The following is a 22,017-nucleotide window of genomic DNA, read 5'->3' on the forward strand; positions in this document are numbered from 1 at the left end:
ATGATAAAACAGATATAACTCTATTTTCATCGCAAGTGTGCTATGCTAATTTTTTCTACAGTAACATTGTTAAAAATTAGCACAGCGTGTGCTCTCAGGAGGGGGTCTGATTTGCATAAAAATACTGCAAGTTTGGCGTGTCTCTTTGAAAAACATTTCTTTCAAAATACAGGGTTCTGAGAAAAAAATGGTAAATAATTGTGAATTTTCTTAACTTTAAACTTGTTTTTAATTGCAACCTGGGCCTTAAAAACCAAAAACCAAACCCATTGCTGTAGAGTTGATCCTGACTCAGTGACTCTACAGGACAGAGGAGAGCTGCCCCACAGGGTTTCCAAGGAGCAGCTGGTGAATGTGAACTGTCGACCTTCTGGTTAGCAGCAGTAGCACTTCACCACCACGCCACTAGGGTTTCCACCTGGGCCTTAACACAGGTTGAAGTCAGGTTCTGCACCACGACCCAAACCTCTTAGCCTATAAACTCTAACACTGGAGCCCTGTGGAGATTCATTTCAATCAAATACTGAGCCCAGCTCTGTTATCCACTCTTCCTCATGAACTTTTATAATTTACTTATATTTCACTCCTTTACCAGCCTAATTACATTGGATTCGCATTTATATTTTACTTCTCACCCAGTGCTACTTCATCCCCAGATGGGTGTCCAACCCCAGTGATGGCCTCAACTAGGGAAACAAGGACCTTACTAACGTGGAGCTGATGTACCAGCAGCCATGTGAAGGGGTGTTTTGCAGTTAATATCCTGTTCTAAGATCTAGCTGTCTTAAGCTTCTCACTTTAATTCACTTTGAAGGTTCTACATACACACACACACAAACTACTTTCCACTACATTGAACAATCATTTTTTGAAAATATTGAGAACTTCTAACTCACAGACCAGGCATGAATGCAATCTGTTTTTTAAGATATAAAATTAAAAATAATCAGAAGATTAGAATTAATATTAATTGTACCCACTATGCATTTAATTTCCTTTTTAAATACAAATATTTACTTTAAAAGCAAAAGTACTGTATTTTTACAAAATTAACACACGCCTTCTGCATTTGTTTCCTGGCCACAGTCTTCCCCTGCAAGGCACCCTTGCAGGCTCCATCATGCCAATAGTCTTCCACAAGCTGCTGCAAAAAAATTTAGCACAGTGAGAGCTTATGAAGATACCTGGGGAGGGGGGGGTTACAGCCAGCAAACAAACGCAGAGGGCGCACATGATTTGCATAAGAATATAGTGTGTAGAAATGAAAAAAGCAGAGGAGGAAAGATTGTAGACCTAATGCTGTCTTGACACCGAACCAAGAATAAGTTTTCAGTTCCCTAGTATATCTATGTAAAAGTAAAAACAAAGCAAACAAACAAAAACAAAAACCTGTAAGTTGCTTGCCTCAATTCTTGCCAAGAACAATGAAACAGGCTGTAAAGCATTTTGTAAACGTTTAGTGCTCATAAAATGCCTCATAACCTTTTAAAACCTAAGAAAAACTGATACTGCTAATGGTATGTTTTTGCTGTTTCACAAATCACGCACTTACAAAATGATATAAGTAAATGATTTATTTGGTTATGTTAAAATGGTATTTCACAAACTCAGCTAAAGTAATTAATATGTTTTCTTTGAGAACTTTATCAGTAAACCAAAAACAGTGGAAAGTGCACAGTAATTGTGAAAGCGTTTACGTAGACCATTCAGATTTTATTCCTTACTATAGCTCAGTTAAGGAGCCCTAAACAAATGTTGACTCTCCATCTTTCTGGTTTTTCTCCCACCTCTCAGATGACTCCTTTTGTTTGCTACTTAAAAGTTGCTGTCTCACAGGGTTGTCATCAGCTGTCTTCATACTATCCATGGGTGATTTCATAACTTCCCATAGATTGATCCAACATTAAAGAGTCCTAATTCTATGTATCTTTTCCAGACCTCCCAGCTGAGGTCTGCCTCCATATATCCAACTGCCTATTGGACATCAATTTGAACGTTTCAGAGAAATTTCAACTCACATGACCAGAGTCCACCTTGTACCTACTCATCCTCCAACATGCTCCCATGACCAGAGTCCACCTCGTAACTACTCATCCTCCAACATGCTCCCATGACCAGAGTCCACCTCGTAACTACTCATCCTCCAACATGCTCCCATGACCAGAGTCCACCTCGTACCTACTCATCCTCCAACATGCTTCCATGACCAGAGTCCACCTCGTACCTACTCATCCTCCAACATGCTTCCATGACCAGAGTACACCTCGTACCTACTCATCCTTCAACATGCTCCCATGACCAGAGTCCACCTCGTACCTACTCATCCTTCAACATGCTCCCATGACCAGAGTCCACCTCGTACCTACTCATCTTCCAACATGCTTCCATGACCAGAGTCCACCTCGTACCTACTCATCTTCCAACATGTTCCCATGACCAGAGTCCACCTCGTACCTACTCATCCTCCAATATGCTCGTCTGATAAAAACTGTCATCTGTCTACTTATCAAAATAATAAATCCTAACTCCTCGCTCTCCCCCTCATAATTCATTTTTAATTTCATTACCCAAGTGATTTATTACCTTAGTTTTCAAAAACCGATCAAATACAGAGGGAAAAAAAACCTCAAGTTGCATAATTTTAATCATTAGGCCATACTGCCTGAAATTTCACTGTTTAGAAATTTTAAAACTATCATCAAAATACAAATACATCAAGGACAGTTAGAAAGTAATTACCACATTTACTTCTCAGTGTGAATTAGTTAATCAAAATTTTCACTCAACAGAGACAAGCCAGTATTAAGAAAGTTTTGATACTGAAAGAAGAGAGAAAGGAAATTTAAATTGTGATCACTTTGGAGACAGAACCAAGTTAAGGCAACGTAAGGACACACTGACATGCCAGGAAAGGCAGAGGGATGAAGAAATGGACACTGAAAAAGCCTTCCAATAAACTCTGCGGGGTTAGTTCTTCCCAGGGCAAGAGCACAAGAAACACACTCATCTTCAACGCCTACCCTCCTGCGTATCCTTCCACAGAATTCAGACACCACACAGCCAGTGTGTGAATGCATGAATGATCAACCCATCAGCCAAATAACCAACAGACACGCAACACCCACGTCAGCCTCCCTGTTAAACATACACGTTGGGCTGTTAAGATTGCTCACCTCCAGTGGGTGGGACTGGGAGGTCCTGGCAAGGGGCTTCAGAGGAACACTCTTCCTAATACACGTGTGTGTTATTTGAAGAGCCACAAAGTGCAATACTACAGTTCAATTTAAAGTGCTTTAGGAATATATGTACAGGTCTATCCACCCATTTGCTGAAACACTAATTCACACTCTTGAAATATTTAGACTATAGAAGACATTCTACATTCGATAAGACGATCCAAATGCCTAAGACTGGATGGGTTTGATTCTAATAAAGCATATACAAAACGTTTTTACTTAACTCAATCTTAAAAATGGTATACATACTGACGATTTTAGTAAGATATATTAAATACATTAGAAGCATCAAAGTTTCTTACATGGCTGCAAAATAAGTCTGAGGTTATAAAAGTAATTCTCTGCTTTAGGATTATGAATTTGAAGAAAACGTACAAAAATGTCTTATAGAAAATTACTATAGCATGTTTGCCTATAATTCTCCATCAATTAAATAAAATTACAACCCAAATAAGCCCCATCTTGAACCATATTATCCATCTCTCTAATCAGACACTATTTGATCCTGTCTCTTTCTCCTGCAAAATCAGCATGTGGCATCATAATCCTTCCCAACCTAGATCTCTGAGTGACCACCATCCAACTCAAGTCAGCACAGGCGTCATTTGTCACCTCTATCTCAGGGATTAACGCACAAAACAACACTGTCTCATGATTCTCTAATGTAGTGTAAAATACTTCAGCATAGACTATATGGTATTAAATATGTGTTAGTTGGTCCCAATCAAGAATATACATTCCCTGAGTGGTCAGCTAACATGTTAACAGAAACACCACACTGTCAACTTCCATAAATTCTTCAGACCAATGGACCACATCTACCACCACCTCCACCAGACTGAGTCCAGTAGAACTAGATGGTGCCCGGCTACCACCACTGACTGCTCTGACAGGGATCACAATAGAGGGTCCCGGACAGAGCTGGAGAAAAACGTAGGACAAAATTCTAACTCAGAAAGAAAGACCAGACTTGCTGGCCTGACAGAGACTACAGAAACCATCAGAGTATGGCCTCCGGACACCTTTTCAGCTCAGTAATGAGGCCACTCCTGAGGTTCACCCTTCAGCCAAAGATTAACAGTCCCATGGAACAAAATGAGACTAAAGGGGCGCACTAGCCCTGGGGCAGGGACTGGAATGTAGGAGGGAACAGGGCAGCTGATAATAGGGAACCCAGGGTTGAGAAGAGAGGGTGTTGACAGGTTGCGGGGTTGTTAACCAATGTCATACAACAATGTGTACTGTTTGGTGAGAAACTAGCTTCTTCTGTAAACCTTCATCTAAAGTTCAGTTAAAAAAAAAAATTCTTCAGCCCAATATGAGATGCTTTGCTAATTGGCCAATAAATGATAGAAATGAGCTGTAACTGGTAAAATATTTAGCTTCTTAAGCAGCATCATGTCAGAAATAGTTTCTCATTGGTGAAATTAATGGATGCAAGAAAGCTAGATTAATTAAAATATTATAGGGGAACCCCCTACCAATGAGTGACTTGCACATAAAAACCTAGTACAAACTGTAGCTTGTATCCCTAAGGATAATATCCAAAGCTTAATCCCTAAATGGTCCTAGGGTCAAAGGATATCTGGCTACCTAATGCTTACAGTAAGTTTACAGAAACTTGCCACTACAGTATTGTCTCTTCTGTAAACACTTCAGATAAAGAATGGACTAAAAGAACTGAGAACTCAGATTTCAGCATATAGGTCTGTTTTGTGAACTATTTCCCATCTGCAGCCAACAAATGTGTGTTCAATAAATGCCTGTGTATTTGAGACTTGCTTGTAGAAGAGTAGCTAATCACCATCAATCTCTAAAAATAGATGACCTACCGTCTATGACAATGAACCTAATAGTTGTGCACAGTGAATTATTTAGCTGAGTTCACATGTGCTGACATGTAAAATTTCAACACCCATATCAAAGATGAAAATTTATATTAAAGCAACGGACAGGAGTGGGGAGGGTATGCAATGGATATGCTTCTGTCTTTGCTGGTGCCCAGCAGCTTGTGGCCAAGCTGTGCACTAGTTCAGTATGACCAACAAGCTTTAAAACTTGGTAAGTAAAAGTGACTTCAGGAAACCCTGGTGGAGTAGTAGTTATGAGCTACAGCTGCTAACCAAAAGGTCAGCAGTTTGAATCCACCAAGCACTCTGTGGAAACCTTTTGGGGCAGTTCTACTCTGTCCTTTAGGGTCACTATGAGTCGGGATTGACTTGAGGGCAACGGGTTTGATTTTTGGTTTTTCAGGTTGTCTGAAGAGCTATGGTCAGCGTTGTCAGGAGTGGAAAAGAAGTCATTTCAACCACCAAGCAGCACCAAGCTGCTTTGTATGTGTCCAGTGCTGTCAAAAGTTAAAACAAGAAGCAAAATCTCCATTTCTACAGAAATTTGCTGTGGATATACTCTCTGAGCTCAAACTACAGTTCCAGCAAGGACTTCTAGATTTCTAGACCCTGATGGAAATGCAAAGGAAATTTCCAAATTTCAAAATCCAATTAATGGCACAACCAAGGAGCTTCCACCTAACCTTCAGTTGGAAGTTATTAACCTTCAACATAAAGGACATGCCAAAAGGCAAAAATCAGAAGAAGAATTGAATAGAACCCCATAAACACCTTTCAAAGCAATGAGCATATTCAATAAAAATCACACACTGTGGATTGGTATCTGTATTTGGCAGTACCTATGTGAGAAGACACTTCCAAAAACAAAATACACAAAGCACACAAAAAAACACAATACACACACAAACATACACAAAACATTATAAAATTTTGATGATGGGAACACTCAATTTAAATCTTAATGACGTGAAATGTTATTCCTCCCCCCAAAAAAGAATTCTTCTCATTGGTAAACCTATATTACAAAAATCTGTACACAATTATTATATCTTGAATCTTATCAATGAAAATGTTGTGAAAATTTGCTTTTTCTTTTGTTATATAAGTATCTAAATAAAAGCCAGTAACTACCTACATATCTCAAATTTGCCTCTTGGCCCATTAAGCCTAAAATATTTACAATCTGGTCTTTTATAGGCATATTTTGCTGACTCCGAGTTTTTTCAATATAAACTATATTAAAAAAAAAAAGGATCTATTAATTTACTGATACCAACATGGGAATATCTCTGATAAAGCAAAAAAAAAAAAAAAAAAAAGACACTAGGCTAATAAAATCTTATACCAAAAAAATATAAATCCACTGCCGTTGAGTCGATTCCGACTCACAGCAACCCTGCAGGACAGAGCAGAACCGCCCCATAGGGTCCTGAGGGTGCAAATCTTTACAGAAGCAGACTGTCAGATCTTTCTCCCTTGGAATACAATCCTACATATGCAAAAAATCTCAAAATACCAACTTGCATTTGTATGTTTGTACACAGACACCGAAAAGCGTCTCAAATACTGAACTATTCACAGTGATTGCTTCTGGCAATCGTTCTAATCCCGTTTATTCTCCATAAAACAACCAGTGTTACATTTAAAACATAAATCAGGTCTCACCAGTTTCCTGTTCAAATCTCTCCAATGACTTATCACACTTAAAACAAAAATACAGCTCAAAGTTCTTTTCAAGGACTGAAGGCCCTGCTGACCAGGTTCCTGGCTACCTTTCTGATCTCATTTCCTGTCAGTCTTTCTTCAGTTCACTGAGCTGTTGCTACGGCGACCTTCCTGCTGGGTCTGCAAGCATGTTTCCACTTCAGGGCATTTGTAATAGTAGTTTCCTCAGACTGAAATACAACTCCACTCACTTCACTCAGGTCTGTGATCAAATGTCACCTCCTCAGAGAAGCCTTCACTGACCACCTTATCTAACTGCCCCCACTATTTTTCTTTGTATCTTACACACTAACTGATGTCACGTATTTGTAGTTTGTCTTCCTTTCTGGAGCATAACTTCTAAGAGGTGGCAAGTGCACCTTGTTTTATTCTGTGCTATCATCCCAGAAACTAGGACACGCCTGGCACATAACATGGGCAGAATAAACTGTTATTAAATAAATTAATAAAAAGATAAGTGAAAGGGGTGGGACAGGACATTTTTAGCCTTTCAGTAATTTTTGTTATAATGAGAATGTTTTTTTGTGTACTGTTTGTAAATAGGTAATATGATTTCCAAGATTATTGTTTCAAAAACCAAAATTAAAACTCTTTCCCTCTGTTCATGTTCTATTAATGTTTATTACTGAATGTCTTTTATAACTTGTTCTTGTAAACTTTATAGCACACTATCTATCTTAGACACCAACAATAACAACAAGTAGAAGTAAACCAAAAACAGAAGTTGAAACCAGACTTTTATTTCAACATAAAAGATTTGGAGAGGTATAGCTTGACGTACAGAATAGTTTCACTGCTCCACAATATCAGCGTGTATATAATTTCCCAATTAACCAGAAAGCTACATGGTTTTATCTATGACAGGTGAGCTGGCTGCGGACAATTTAAAACACCCATGGGTCTCAGTTTTATCACTAAAAACAAAGGCGTTTGATTTAGCCCAGGCAATACCTAAAGTCTTTTCTTGTCCTAAAATTCAATAATTTTCTGTCTCTTTGGAACGACAAGAAATAGGGCAGGTGACTCTAGAAGGTATTATATTCAGGCAGATAAAATGTTGTTTTTTCATGAATCGAATTTAGTTATACCAGGATCCTGTCTGTACACAACTGTGTAATGGCAAATATAGTGTGATCAATAAAATCTTAAAACCTCCTCTAAATTTCAGTGAGTCAACGAGTGCCTGCCTCTCTTCCTCTTCTGATTTCTCCTAAAACCCTAAGGGGCTGTAGACACTAGGAAATTAGGTCCTAGAACAGGTAATATATTTAGTTCCAAGGAAAATTATACTTTTTCTTTGCAACACTGGGATTACAGGTGCCTCACAGTATTTGAATTCTCTCTTTTACACTTAATTTATATTTGCATGTCACTGATTTTTTCAAAAGCTTAAAAAATACACACAATAAAATTTTAAAAGAAAATGTACGCCTTAAAAACAGGATGCTCTTAACTATCAAGTCTATATGTCTACTGTTTTATATTAACTATACAGCTGACATGATTTTAAAATAAATATACTGAAAACACTCACTGAGCCTAACAGAAAATAAAATATAGTTTTTTGTCAATTTTAATACGTTTGGAAACCTAATATATAAATAGTAGATTAAAAAAGACAAAAATATTTTAATTCTTTTTGTGAGACTGTTTTGGGGAGTTGGTGCTTGAGAAAAATATATACAGTGTATCTGTTGATTATATCAACTGTCTTAACTGCTCCACCTTGAACGAGATGATTAAAGCCACTCAAAGTATAGAAAAATGATGAACGAACAACCTTGGTCTTATTCAAACTTTAACCCAATCTTTAGGTAGAGATGGCTAATATTTAAAGTTTCTCCCATTTTGATGTTGAAACCTATGAGAGTATCTAATCATAAAGTGCATTTTTTTATTGTGCTCTTTTCACTACAGTTACCTAGTTTATCACTACGTTGTTTGTTACACAGTTCATCACTCTGATTACAATTAAATTACATAGACGGATAAATCTGATTTAAGTGGACATGCTAAAAGCACAATCAGCAGAAGTTAACAAGGCCTGTTACGATGAACTTCTTAGAAAATGTGTTCACTGCACTGTATTTCTTTATAACATTGCCCAAAGTTTCTTCAGAAATATTTCCAAATTTACTTTTTCATACATCTGACAGAATTGATGGTTTATGCTATTTTAATTCCCTTTCTAAAATAAACCACCTCATTGTTATGAACCAAGATAAAAAAATAAATAAAAAGTCCTCTATCACACAACACTCATGTTACAGTGAGAAACTACAAAGGAGCAAAGATAAAGCATCTACTCTCACCAGTTATTCACAACCTAACCTAACCCATTGCTGTCAGGTCAATTCCGACTCACAGGGACCCCAGACGACAGAGTAGAACTGCCCCCCAGAGCTTCCAGGGATCTGAACTGCTGACCTGTTGGTTAGCAGTTGAATTCTTAGCCACTGTGCCACCAGGGCTCCCAACTATTCATATCAGGTACCAATCACTCTTTTGACTTATGAGAAGAACAAAGCTTGGAAAAATGTATTCATAATGGCAGATGGGACCAATAAGCCAAGAAATTCCATAGTGGAGTAAGTCATCTATCCCTAAAAAATTTACAAACTTTATCATTGGACAAATATCATTAAAATAAAGGAAGAAAAAGCTTTAAAAAAAAATAAAGAATTTTAAATTATGTGAAAGCTGTGATAAACGTAAAGTATGGGTATACTATTACATATTCTTATAACAAAGGTGCTTGGAAAAGGAGATTCACATACTTTCACTAAATCCTCTGGATGAGTTTTTCATTTCTTCTGTAGATTTTTCCACATCACAATCATCTACAAAATTCAGCGTATAATCATTTTGTGTTTCACTTTCAGAAGAGGTCAACGTTTTAGAAGTGGTACCTTCTTCTTTCTGTACGCTTTTAATTTCAGTCGATTCTTTCATTTCATTAGTGTTTCCTTTCAAAAGAGCTAAATTACCATGGTGTCCTTGCTCTAGACATTCTTTCTGATGAACAAGGTTATCAGTGTTATCAGAATAGGTGTTTCCCTCTGGGGATGGGCCTTCTGTCTTCTGAGGGTCAGCTTGTATACAACACCCAGGAGCTTCTCCGGCTGTAGACGTTTCCTTAGAAGTCATCAAGCTCAAAGTTGGATCTCCTTCATAATTCGTAGGTTTTTGAAGACTGAAGCTAGTTTTTGCTGTTAAACCGGTAATGTCAACTGGTCTGGATTTTTTACCCATAAAGGAAAAATCAGACATTTTTAATATGCTCCCTCTCTCATTCTTAGAAAGACTTCTGCAGCTGAACTGAGCGGGGTTTGACGGTGACTGACTTTCGGCAAGGAGGCTCCTCTCCTTCAGATTACCGGGTGAAAAATAATCATCATATGAGGCCTCCTCACAACCAGGGGTCTCGGCAGCAGATCTGGCCGCGAGCTGTGGCCTGTTTCTCGACTTCAACAGTTGCCATTTTGGCATGGTAGGTTTTGTGCTGTACTTCTTTTTCTTTAATTTTTCTTTTGAAGGTGAATATGAGTACATTGACTTTCGTATTCTCTTCGCCGAGGACCTTCTGGGTCTTGAATGTATCAAAGAGTGGCCTTCGGTTGCAGATAAAACAGAAGACAAACTGCATTTCTCTTCAAGTATCTCCTTAGACGTTCCTTCAGACTGCTTTTTGTCCGGTGTAACTACTCCACCTACAGTATTTCCTTGCCAATTTGTCTCTTCCTTTGAAAGATTACTCACATGTCTTTGAGGTATTAATTTGTTGAGGCAGCTGCAAGATGCTGATGAGTGAATATTATTTGTTTTCAATACAGGTGAGGACGTACAAACGTCACTTCCAGTTTCATTAATGAGTCCTTCCAATTTCATTTCCTGATTTCTACATGCTGAGTTTCCACAAATATCATCAAAAGATGAGTGCAGAACACCAGCAAAGGATTCATCTGGAAAATATAAATAAAAAATTAACTTTAAAAAATGGATGCAATAACTAGGAAAATAATTTTCGGTGACCAATAAAGTAATAATTTATATGAAGAGCTATCACTTCTACTTGAGGACACAATTAAGGAGAGGATGTTTAACCAGGGAGCCTGGGCGTGTGTGTGTGTGTGTGTGTGAGTGTGAGTGTGTGTGTGTGTGTGTGTGTGTGTGTGGTGAGGAGAGGATGTTTAACCAGGGAGTCTGGGCTTCAGTGTCTGTGTGTGTATGTGTGAGTGTGTGTGAGTGTGTGAGTGTGGTGAGGAGAGGATGTTTAACCAGGGGGTCTGGGCTTCAGAGTGTGTGTGCGCGCGCGCATGCGCACCCGCGTGTGGGGGGGGGATGAGGAGGCAGGCTTAATGAACTCGGAACGTTCTCTGCAGACTTTTGGAGGCTTGTGTGCGTGTGTACTCTTTTCCAGCACAAGCACCCACAGCTTGTCCATCCCTGGCAGGGGTGTGGCGAGGGTAGGAGTGCGGAGGGGCAATCGCTAAGTGGGGCACCCTCCGCCTACTTCAAAATGGACAGATGTTGACGGGGGGGGGGACACATCAGCAGAAACACCTTCCCCTCTTGTCCAGCTCCCTCACTCTGGCGTCTCTCATCTTTTTGGCACCTTGGAATGCCATTCCCACCTCATCTGACACCCCCTCGGACCTGCACCCAGGGGCAAGTGCTCCCCGTCTCCCCCACCGCCCCTCCCCTCCCTATGCCTCTGAGCCTTGATGAAATTCTCAAGAAGGTCATTAATTCTAAAAGTTAAGAATTACTGCTTTTAGGTCTAGATCAAGGTCTAGTCTTCCAAACCATTCCCCAATTAATATGGCTCACCTTTATCTTCCCTGTCTTCTACTAAAGTCCTCATAGTATGTTTACTTTAAAAGTGAACCATCTGGTAGCTGCATCCTAATGTGTCATCTCCCCATATAAGACACATTCTTGAAAGACACGCTAAGTTGCTGCCTATTCCCTGGAAATTCTATCTTACACTTCCAAACCTGCTGTTTCCTTGACACCTTAAAAACCCATTGTCATTGAATCGATTCCAACTCATAGCAACGCTACAGGACAGAGCAGAACTGCTCCATAGGGTTTCCAAGGAGTGGCTGGTGGATTCAAACTGCTGATCTTTTGGCCAGCAGCTGAGCTCTTTAACCACTATGCTACCAGGTCTCCATTCCGCAACACCTTAATCTGGGCAAGTACCATGCAGCCTTCAAACCCCTTCCACTGACTTCCCAGGTCAGTGAGACATGTCCTCCTCTGGTACACGGTATTTCACCTAAATTTATAAAAGTATACATCACATTATACTGTGACTATTATACCTGCATCTGTATCACTAGCCTATGAGCTATCAGAGGACAGGTATTACTTCCTGTTCATTTTGGAATCTGAAGTCTCTAGCCCAGTGCTGGCACCCCCAGTGCAGGTTCAGTGTTTGATGAATTAATGAATGACCCCCACTTTATGGTAACCACACAACACAGCAGGCAACAGAAGTGTTCACTTAGTGCTTTCTGGCTGAGGGGGACATCTACTGTTCAAGAGTGGCTCTACGTCTATTTCACATCAGAGAATCTCGTGTGTTCTTTGAACAGTGATTGTTAATAGAAAATATATTTAACTTTAGAATAAGCTTATCACACTTTTCTAAAAGCTGATAAGCAGTACGCCATGTTAGGAGTACAGACGCTGATGTCAGACTGCCTGGGTCTGAATCTTGGGTTTGTGATACCGTACAAACTGTTTAACACCTTTCTGACTTGGTTTTCTCATCTGCAAAATGAGGATAAAAACAGCACCTACTTCACAGGGTTAAAGGGAGAATTAAATGAGAATGCAATAAATAGAACAGTGCCTGGAACACAGTAAAAATGCAGTAAATGTTAAAAGTATTATCACAGAACAGACTCAGCACAAAGGGTTTGGTTTTTCATTTCTGTATTATCATTTGTTTCTAAGTAATAGAAAATAAATGTTATCAAGTATGAAAATAAAAAGATAGAGAATATTTCTTAAGATAAATGGGCAAAGAATTTCAAAACACACCAAAAAGAGTAAAAGAATAAACCATGCACAGAAAAGAAGTTTTAGTTTAGGCTTCCAATATCTTGATACTGTTCAGTGATTTGTCACTGTTGTGGCTTTCTAATAAGATATCCCATAATACTTCCTCTGTTAATGAGCACAGTTCTTTTAGGGGTCACTGCTGCTTATCTGATCCCCACTGCAGGCTGCGTGAGTAAATTATAAAAATTTGGTTCAACCAAAGGAAAGCTGTTACCATGAAAAATTACCATTTAAAGTGAGAAAGATTCCCCACATATGTATAATTCCACCTTTATTGCCTAAATTTATCATTTATCCTTATCATCACTTTCTGCTTCTAATCAGACATCCTCTATTCTCCTAAATTTACTGATAAGCTTTACATACTTCACTGACCCAGTTCAATAACACATTCCAAATGTTCAAGATACGTTGCTTAAAACAACTTTTCCTTCGTTCTCTTGCTGCTCAGAATTATACACTTTAAACTGCAGAGAGACTGCTTCACATAAGATCACAAGAATTTTTTTAAAAAAAATAAACAATTGCTTCCAAGGAAGGAAAGTAAATCCCTAGGTGAAAAACCACAGGAACCAAAAAGGAGGCTGAAGTCGTGTAATTTCTCATGCCCTAATTTTACCACAATGCCTAATTCCAGGGGGCACAGTTCATGAGTTCTGGTTTTTAACTAATTGTTGTGCTCATCTTACATATACAAAATTTTCAATAAGGAAACAGTAATATTCTCAAAGCTTATATATATTGTAAGAAAGGAAATGATAACTTTACCTGAACATGAGGTATCATGCGAAATGTTCAAAGGCACTAGACACAGGGAGTTAACTGGGCTACCGTGAGCCTTTTCGATCATTTGGGAAGCTGAAAACATAATTAAAGCACCTCATTAGATACAACTTTACTATTTTTAGTAAGTGAAGTCATTTGTGAATAAGCCACTCTACTTTTTTCCACTCTTACGTATTACACACACATCAACTTATTTCTTACACTTCATATTCCAGACAACACACACAAAAAAATCTTACTCCAATCTATTACCAAAAAACCAAAAACCTGTTGCCGTAGGGTCAATTCTGACTCACAGCGACCCTATAGGACGGTTTCCAAGGAGCACCTGGTGGATTCAAACTGCTGACCTCTTGGTTAACAGCCATAGCTCTTAACCACTATGCCACCTATTATAGACGATGAGAATCATAAAAAATAATCTATATAGGCCATGTTTTTTTTTTTTAAAAAGCATCAAGTCATAGAATCATAAAAGTTAGAAGGGACCTTACAACGCCAACTTGCCTGTCGCTGGGCAGGAGCTCAACAAAGTTATACAAATATTTTCATTCAGTCTTCCTGTTTGATAATGATGGCTTCCTCTTCAAGGATGGTCATAATAGTTACTTCTATAACTAGAGCTCCACAACCCAGTGCCATCGAGTCGATTTCGACTTATAGCGACCCTATAGGACAGAGTAGAACTGCCCCACAGAGCTTCCAAGGAGCACCTGGCGGATTCAAGCTGCCGACCCTTTGGTTAGCAGCCGTAGCACTTAACCACTATGCCAGTAACTAGAACAGTGGTTCTCAATCAGGGCAATTTTGGCCCCCAAGGGGCACTTGGCAATGTTTGGAGGTATTTTTAATTTTCACAACTGTGAGGGTACGAGGGGGGAGGGAGTTCCACTGACATACAGTGGGTGGAGGCCAGGAATGCGGACATTCTACAATGCACAAGGCCATCCTCTACACCAAAGAAGTATCCAGTCTAAAACGCTGTAGGTGCTAAGACTGAGAAATCTCAGAGGTGTCATAGAAAACACCCATATTACTGATTTTACCAATATGATCATAAATGCTATCTTCAAAGGCTGTGTGTACAACAGAAAAGAAACAAAAGAAATGCTTTGTTCTCATACCCAAAGATATTTAAAAGATTCAAAAAAGGTACTTTTCCTAAGAAAGTTAAGCAAACAATTGCAAAAAGGCAATAATTCAAGATAAGGAAGGTGAGATAAATCAAGGAAGGTAAGCACAGGGATAAACTGTCAGTTACTGAATTTTAAACTGTTTTGGACACAGTAAAGAGGCAGAATTAACACTGCGAAATAACGGAATCAACAAATTTTAAGAAAATTAATTTATATACATACATAGGTGTATGCACCAAACCAAAAACCAAACCCGTTGCCGTTGAGTCGATTCCAACTCATTGCAACCCTACAGGACAGAGTAGAACTGCCCCATAGAGTTTCCAAGGAGCGTCTGGTGGATTGAAACTGCTGACCTTTTGGTTAGCAGCTGTAGCACTTAACTACTACACCACCAGGGTTTCCACAGAGGTGTACATACACAAATACATGCTGAAACGATTTGGAGATCTACCTGGAACACTGAGTGTTCTGGGAGACATGTGTATTTCTGAATGGAAGCTAAGCACTAAGGTAAAAAAAGCAGAAAGACAGGAGCCCAGGTTCTTGAAGACACTATTAGCCTGGCATACCAACCCTTTACCACCTACTTCTGGACCTCTTGGACATGACAAAAAATGCACTTCTATCTAATTTAAACCATTGACTTTTTGCTTATTTTTTATATGTAGCTCAAACTAATCTTAACTGATACACACATTCCATATCAGATGCAAATATAAATTTAAGATAGGTTAAATATCTGACCTTAAAAAATAAACCATAAAAGTAATAGAAGAAAACAGCACAATTTCAAAGCCCTGTGGTAGAGAAGTTCTCTCTAAGCATTACGTGAATCTTAGATGCAAGACAGGAAAAGATGGACAGATTTGTCTGCATTAAAGGGAACACTTTTGTTTGGCAAAAGTCACTGCAAGTTAAATAATAGATTTCATGTATCTCATCCAACAATTTATTTACTGAGTGCCTACTACATAACAGACACTGTGCTCCACATTGGAACGCTAGGAGAACATGTTTGAGACATGTATAATGAGGAATCAGTATGCAAGATCTACAGGAAGTTCTTACAAATGAGAAACAAGAGAGAAATATAACAGGCAGATGAACAAAGGATATATAATTCACAGCAGCAATACATAATCAATAACATATTAAACGTTATTGGTAATAACAATTACAGCCAATAACATATAAAACAATATTCACCCTCACTAATAATCAAAAGCAAATTAAAACAAAGAAATTCATTTTTTCAATCTTCTGATTCGAAAAAGACTTAATGAGTAATACTATCCAATTTTCGAAGTTTGGGGAAACTGGCATTCTTATGAGTTATTGATGAAGTAAACTAGTCCAAATTTTTTGAAGGGCAATTTCACAATATTTATCAAAATTTTTAAATTCTGCCTTTTTGAATTAATATTATTTCAGTGCACAGGAACATAAAGGTTTATGCTGAAGCACGTCCACTGCACACAGTAATAGTAAAAAGGGGCGGGGGGGGGCAGTGCATTTTATCTATAGACAGAAAAACGGAGAAATAGAAAATAAGAACCATTGTTGTTGTTGTTAGGTGCCTTCGAGTCCGCTGACTCACAGAGACCCTGTCTACAACAGAACGGAACACTGCCTGCGCCTACACCATTCTCACAATCACTGCTATGCTTGAGCCATTGCTGCAGCCACTGTGTCAATCCATCTCACTGAGGGTTTTCCCCTTTTGTGTTGACCCTCCACTCTACCAAGCACAATGTGCTTCTCCAGGGACTGGTGCCACCTAATCACATGTCCAAAGTACACGAGATGAAGTCTCATCATCTCCGTTCTAAGGATCATTCTAGCTGTACTTCCTCCAGGACAAATTTGTTCATTCTTCTGGCAGCCCATAGTATATTCAACATTCTTAATCAACACTCTAATTCAAAGGTATCAATTCTTCTTCAGTCTTCCTTATTCATAGTCCAGCTGAAAACACCATGGCTTGTGTCAGGCGCACCTTAGTCCTCAAAGTGGTATCTTTGCTTTCTAGCCTTTTAAAGAAGTTTTTCGCAGCAGATTCGCCTAATGCAATGCATCTTTTGATTTCTTGACTGCCACTTCCATGAGTATGATTGTGGATCCAAGTAAAATGAAACCCCTGACAACCTCAATCTTTTCTCCATTTATCACGATGTTGCTTATTGGTCCGTGTCATCGATTGAACTGTGTCCTCTAAATATACCTGTCCACTTAGCTGGGCCATGATTCTCAGCATTGTGTGACTGTCCACCATTTTATGTGATTTTCCTATATGTTGTAAATCCTATCACTATGATGTAATAAGATGGACTAGCAGCAGTTATACTGATGAGGTCTACAAGATTAGGTAGTGTCTTAAGCCAATCTTTTTGGGGGTATAAAAGAGAGAAGCGAGCAGAGAGACATGGGGACCTCATACCACCAAGAAAGCAGTGCAGGAAGCAAAGTGCATCCTTTGGACCTGAGGTTCCTGTGCTGAGATGCTTCCAGACCGAGGGAAGACTGATGACAAGGACCTTCCTCCAGAGCCGACAGAGAGAGAAAGCCTTCCCCTGGAGCTGATGCCCTGAATTTGGACTTGTAGCCTACTCAACTGTGAGAGAATAAACTTCTCTTTGTTAAGGCCATCCACTTGTGATATTTCTGTCATAGCAGCACCAGATGACTAAGACAGTTCGGTTGTGAGGATTTTTGCTTTCCTTGTGTTGAGGTGTAATCCACACTGAAGGCTGTAGTCTTTGATCTTCATCAGTAAGTGCTTCAAGTTCCCTTCACTTTCAGCAAGCGGGGTTGTGTCATCTGCATATTGTAGGTGGTTAATGAGTCTTCCTCCAATCCTGATGCCTTGTTCTTCTTCATGTAGTCCAACTTCTCAAGTTATGTGCACATCATACAGATTAAAAATGTACTCATAAGTTATCTAAGTTGTTAAAAAAATTAAAGATAACAAACATGCTTCAAAAATCTTAACAAAGCATGAGATTTTCTGGAAAAAAAATAACAGCTAAATCCATCATGAAATAAGTCCTTATTTTTTGGAGTTACAAATTAGTAGAAATTACTATCATAATTTCTTCACTTGTTTGTCTAATTTTCACATTTATAAACTGTAATCACTTACATGTGGGGGAAAGATTTTCCCTTTTGTCCTTCATCTCCTGTAACCTCTTCTCCATTGCACTGTGATGACAACTGTTCATTTTAACTGTGGGGCTATACATCAACACACCATTAGGTTCAAACAAGAGAGCAGGTCCATCATTACCTGAAAGTAAACAAAACTTCAATTTTAAGCTAAAAAAATGCCTTAATACTTCAACAATATGCTTTCTTTCAAGGATATCTTTCTTAGGAATCAGAATTCCCCCTCCTCACCCCCGAGTTTTCTTACCTTTCAACACCATTACCTACCAGTGTTAATACTGTACACCACCACCAGCACAGCCATTAACATTGCCACTACAACTGCTAGTCACACTCACAGAGAAACTCGCCATGTGCCAGGCATGGTGCTCATCACAATACATCCATTATCTCATCTAACTGCCCCCCAAAACCAATGCATCAGGCAGCAGTATCCCCATTTGAAGATGAAAAAATGAGAAAAAGAAGTAACTTGTGGCAGAATACAATGCGTTGCCTAAATATGGCTCCTTAGCAGTGGTTTTTACCCCAGGGTTCAGAAACTACCACCACCAACCACTGCCCCACCCTCAACACACACAAACACACAAAAATGAACCCGACTGCATGAAGTGGGGTCAGAGTCATCCTTGCATCATGAAATTAATGGGCCTAGTTGAGGGTGTTTTTTTTTTTTAGCTGAGGGTGAGTGCAGGTTCGTGCTTTCTTTAGAAATCCATAACTTACATATGCTCAAAGGGGGTTCTGACCCGTCACACCAATAAAAAAGAAAAGACCAAGAATTATATAATATTTTCTCCTTTGCAACTCTTAAAAACCGAACCAGTTGCTGTCAAGTCGATTCAGGCTCATAGAGACCCCGTGTGTGTCAGAGTAGAACTGTGCTCCGTAGGGTTTTCAATGTGGATTTTTCAGACACAGATTGCCAGGCCTTTCTTCTGAAGTGCCTTTGGGTGGACTTGAACCTCCAACCTTTCGGTTAGCACCTGGGAGTTTTAACCATCTGCACCAGCCAGGGCCTCCTCACAACTCTCAGGCCTGAGAGCTGCTGTACTTCTGACAGTATATTACTTGAATCATTAATACCTTATATTCACAGCTTTTAAGAGGCAATTTCTAGTAACACACATATTTGGTCTAAAAAGACATTTCTGTACCTAATGTTACAAGTTTGCCAAATTCTTTCAAATATACTACCACTGATAATAGAAAAGAAGGCCAGCGGGGCAAAAGTATAAAGAATAACAAGGGAATGGTGTGATACTGATCTGAGGTGAGAGGAGGAGGCCTGGCCATATAGACCTACCCGGTTACCAGGTTACAGGACATGTTAAATAGATAATTTTACCCTAAATATTTTGTCTTTAGGACTACACTGAAGAATTCTAAACCCGAGGCAGGGGTGTCCACTTGACTTCAGATTTACATCATTCCAAGTAAAATGCGGACGGTTGGCCTATAAGGACACAAGATTGGGTGTGAGGCAGCGGCTGTGATGGCACAGGCAACGGATGACGCAGGCTTGGACTGAGAGAACAGAGAAGGAAAAGAGAGGCATCCAAGCGATTACTTCAGAAGCGGGGTCTAAAGGTCTTGATGGATAAGCGGTGTCAAGGCAGGAAGAGATGTCCAGGATAAACGCACATTTCTGGCTCGCGCAGCCAGGCGGATGACACAGTTAATGTGGATTTGTCAGGGAAGCACCAGAATGTCAACCAGAGGACAGGAGACTTGACTCATTAGGCAATGGGATGACTGCGCATGAAAACAGATGATACAGGCAATGTCTGTGCAGGCTAACTGCTCTACTCAACTCTGTCGTATTCTCATCAGCTTTAAAATAAAACAATGATTCTATTTCGATCACTTCAAAATACAGAGTAGAGAATTTAAAACAGTTACACATACCAAAACAAAGAAACAACTAGAGGAACTGATGCTTTTTCTTACTAAGTCGCCATATGATTTTAAAAATGGCTTATTTGTGTCAGTAACACGTCAGAACACCAAACCCAGGGCACAGTGAGAAGGGCAAGAACAAAACAAAACCAAAAGACCAAGTGTCAGATAAAAATTCAAAATTATATATAAAACAAAGAAGAACTAAATAAGGATTTATTTTATTTCAATAAAAAAAAAAAAAAAGATTGTTGCATTCTATAATTATTCTTGAAAAGAAAAAGTTCCATCGATTTGATGAACGATTTTAAGACTTGAGGTCAGTTAGCTCAACTGTATGGCTACAGTCAAGTCTCCTGTAGGCTAGTTATAGTTTATTTTCCACTTTCTAACCAAAAACTGCTGCAGTCTCAATTAGCTCTCTCATCCTGGGTGCTAAAGCTCATCGGGCAAACTAAACAACATGTAGGAACAGAAATGCAAAGGACAACATATATGTCTTGGCTTACCTAGAGTGGCTTTTTGCCTTTGTAGCTCTTTAGTCATTTTCTCAAATTTCTTTTGAAGTCTTTTATCATTTTCTGGTGTTTTGGGAATAAAATCTTTGGGCTGCATACACTTACGCTGTGTAAAAAAGACATATGAATTAATAATGCTATATTGGACAGGAAAAGAACTCTTTCACATGTTTCTGTTATCTTTTCTATCAACAATAAAAACCTCTTAAAGAGATCTCTCTTGCAGTATATGTGAACTGGCAATATTTATTTCTTTTTCTGCAACCATAAAAAAAAATGGACAGAATTTTGAAATACCAAAAAGAGGACTCTACATTAAGTAATTATGTTTTCTAAGGCATTTTCAGGATCCTAGATTCTTAGTTTCAAGGAAGATTCTTAATTTAAAAATAAAACTAGTCTGTCCTTCCATTTTTTTCCACCCTAACCTCGTTTCTCTTCCCCCCAAAAAGCATGGTATAAGAATAAAATACAAGAGCAATTATACATACCAGAAAAGAAAAAAGAACCACTTATTTAATCTTGCCTTACCATCTCTACATCTCAGTAACTCCACTACGCGAGTGAAAATGAGAAACTATACACTTACAAGGTGTGAAAATAAGGAAACTTCAAACACACGAACCCACACGCTGATAGTTACAGGAAAGTCTTCTAATACTTCTAATCTTACCACCCTCAGATAAAAAGGGAAAAATGTCCCCGCCAAAACTATGCCTTACATTCACAACCTCACCACTTTCCCCACCACAACTTCTAGGCTTGACCTCTCATAAAGGGCGGAGGAGAAATACAAATATTCTGTCCAGGTTTCTTTTGGTTTTAGGTTTTTAGGTTAAAGCTACCAGACCAAATTTATTTCTACTAGAACCTAGTCTATCACCTTTACTACAGTCTTAAAGAACTTCTTTTAGTCACTTTAGAACTACACTTGTGTTCTTGATCCAGGATCTTGCTCTATCAGTTAATTATTATTCATTCATGTAACACCAATGTTATTAATGTGTCAGGTACTGGTCTTAACATACATCAGTGAGCAAAAACAAAGATTCTTGCCATCATAGAGCTTATATTCTAAAAAAAAGAACAGCAGAAAACAAATACACTTATTATGTTTACTTCTCTAACTTGTTTATTAAGTAAATTACATAGCACATGTGCTGGGCAGGTTAAATCCAGCAGGCCTAGAACTGCCCTGAACTGTTTTGCTGAAGTCCCTACAAGCACTGACCCCTACTCAAGGTATGAAATATACTAATTAATAGTGCTGATATGGGTTTCATGGATCCAGGGGGTTTTGGGGTAGTTTATATCAGCTTGTCAACACTGTTTATTAACAGAGACTGATAACTTCCTTGAAGGGCACCACCACTGTAGCTGGTAAGATAGCAATAAATGCCCAGATGACCAGCAGAGTACATACAACAAGTCCCTGCCAAGAATTCTATGCTCCCTGGCTCCAAGGTGTTCTGTGCACACCTCTGTGGTCCCTAATCTATGAAAGCGCATCTAACAGCCCATACAAAGGTGGACAACTGGACTCCACATGGCCTATCTGGATCCTCTGCTACAAGGCAGCCTTCAGCAGTGACAACTGGACTCCACATGGCCTATCCGTATCCTCTGCTAC

The 22,017-nt window shown here is 39.0% G+C and overlaps 1 protein-coding gene across 13 annotated transcripts in view; it reads right to left on the reverse strand.

Annotated features, from left to right (window-relative positions):
* The window catches only part of MCPH1 (microcephalin 1), a 331,342-nt gene that overhangs the window by 258,025 nt on the left and 51,300 nt on the right, over positions 1-22,017 (reverse strand). For 12 of the 13 annotated variants that reach the window (XR_010323533.1, XR_010323534.1, XM_064294942.1 and 9 more), the window contains 4 exons: positions 20,379-20,493; positions 17,948-18,091; positions 13,652-13,741; positions 9,589-10,773 (listed from right to left, as the gene is read on the reverse strand). Coding sequence is in view for 11 of the 13 variants with exons in the window: in XM_064294942.1 (XP_064151012.1) it covers positions 9,589-10,773; positions 13,652-13,741; positions 17,948-18,091; positions 20,379-20,493 (1,534 nt within the window). In the remaining 2 variants the exon portion in view is untranslated. Of the gene's footprint in view, positions 1-9,588; positions 10,774-13,651; positions 13,742-17,947; positions 18,092-20,378; positions 20,496-22,017 lie in introns of all 13 variants that reach the window. The other variant, XM_064294949.1, reaches the window with a different exon arrangement.

This window comes from Loxodonta africana, chromosome 12 (assembly GCF_030014295.1).
Source record: "Loxodonta africana isolate mLoxAfr1 chromosome 12, mLoxAfr1.hap2, whole genome shotgun sequence".
Taxonomy (NCBI): Eukaryota; Metazoa; Chordata; class Mammalia; order Proboscidea; family Elephantidae; genus Loxodonta; species Loxodonta africana.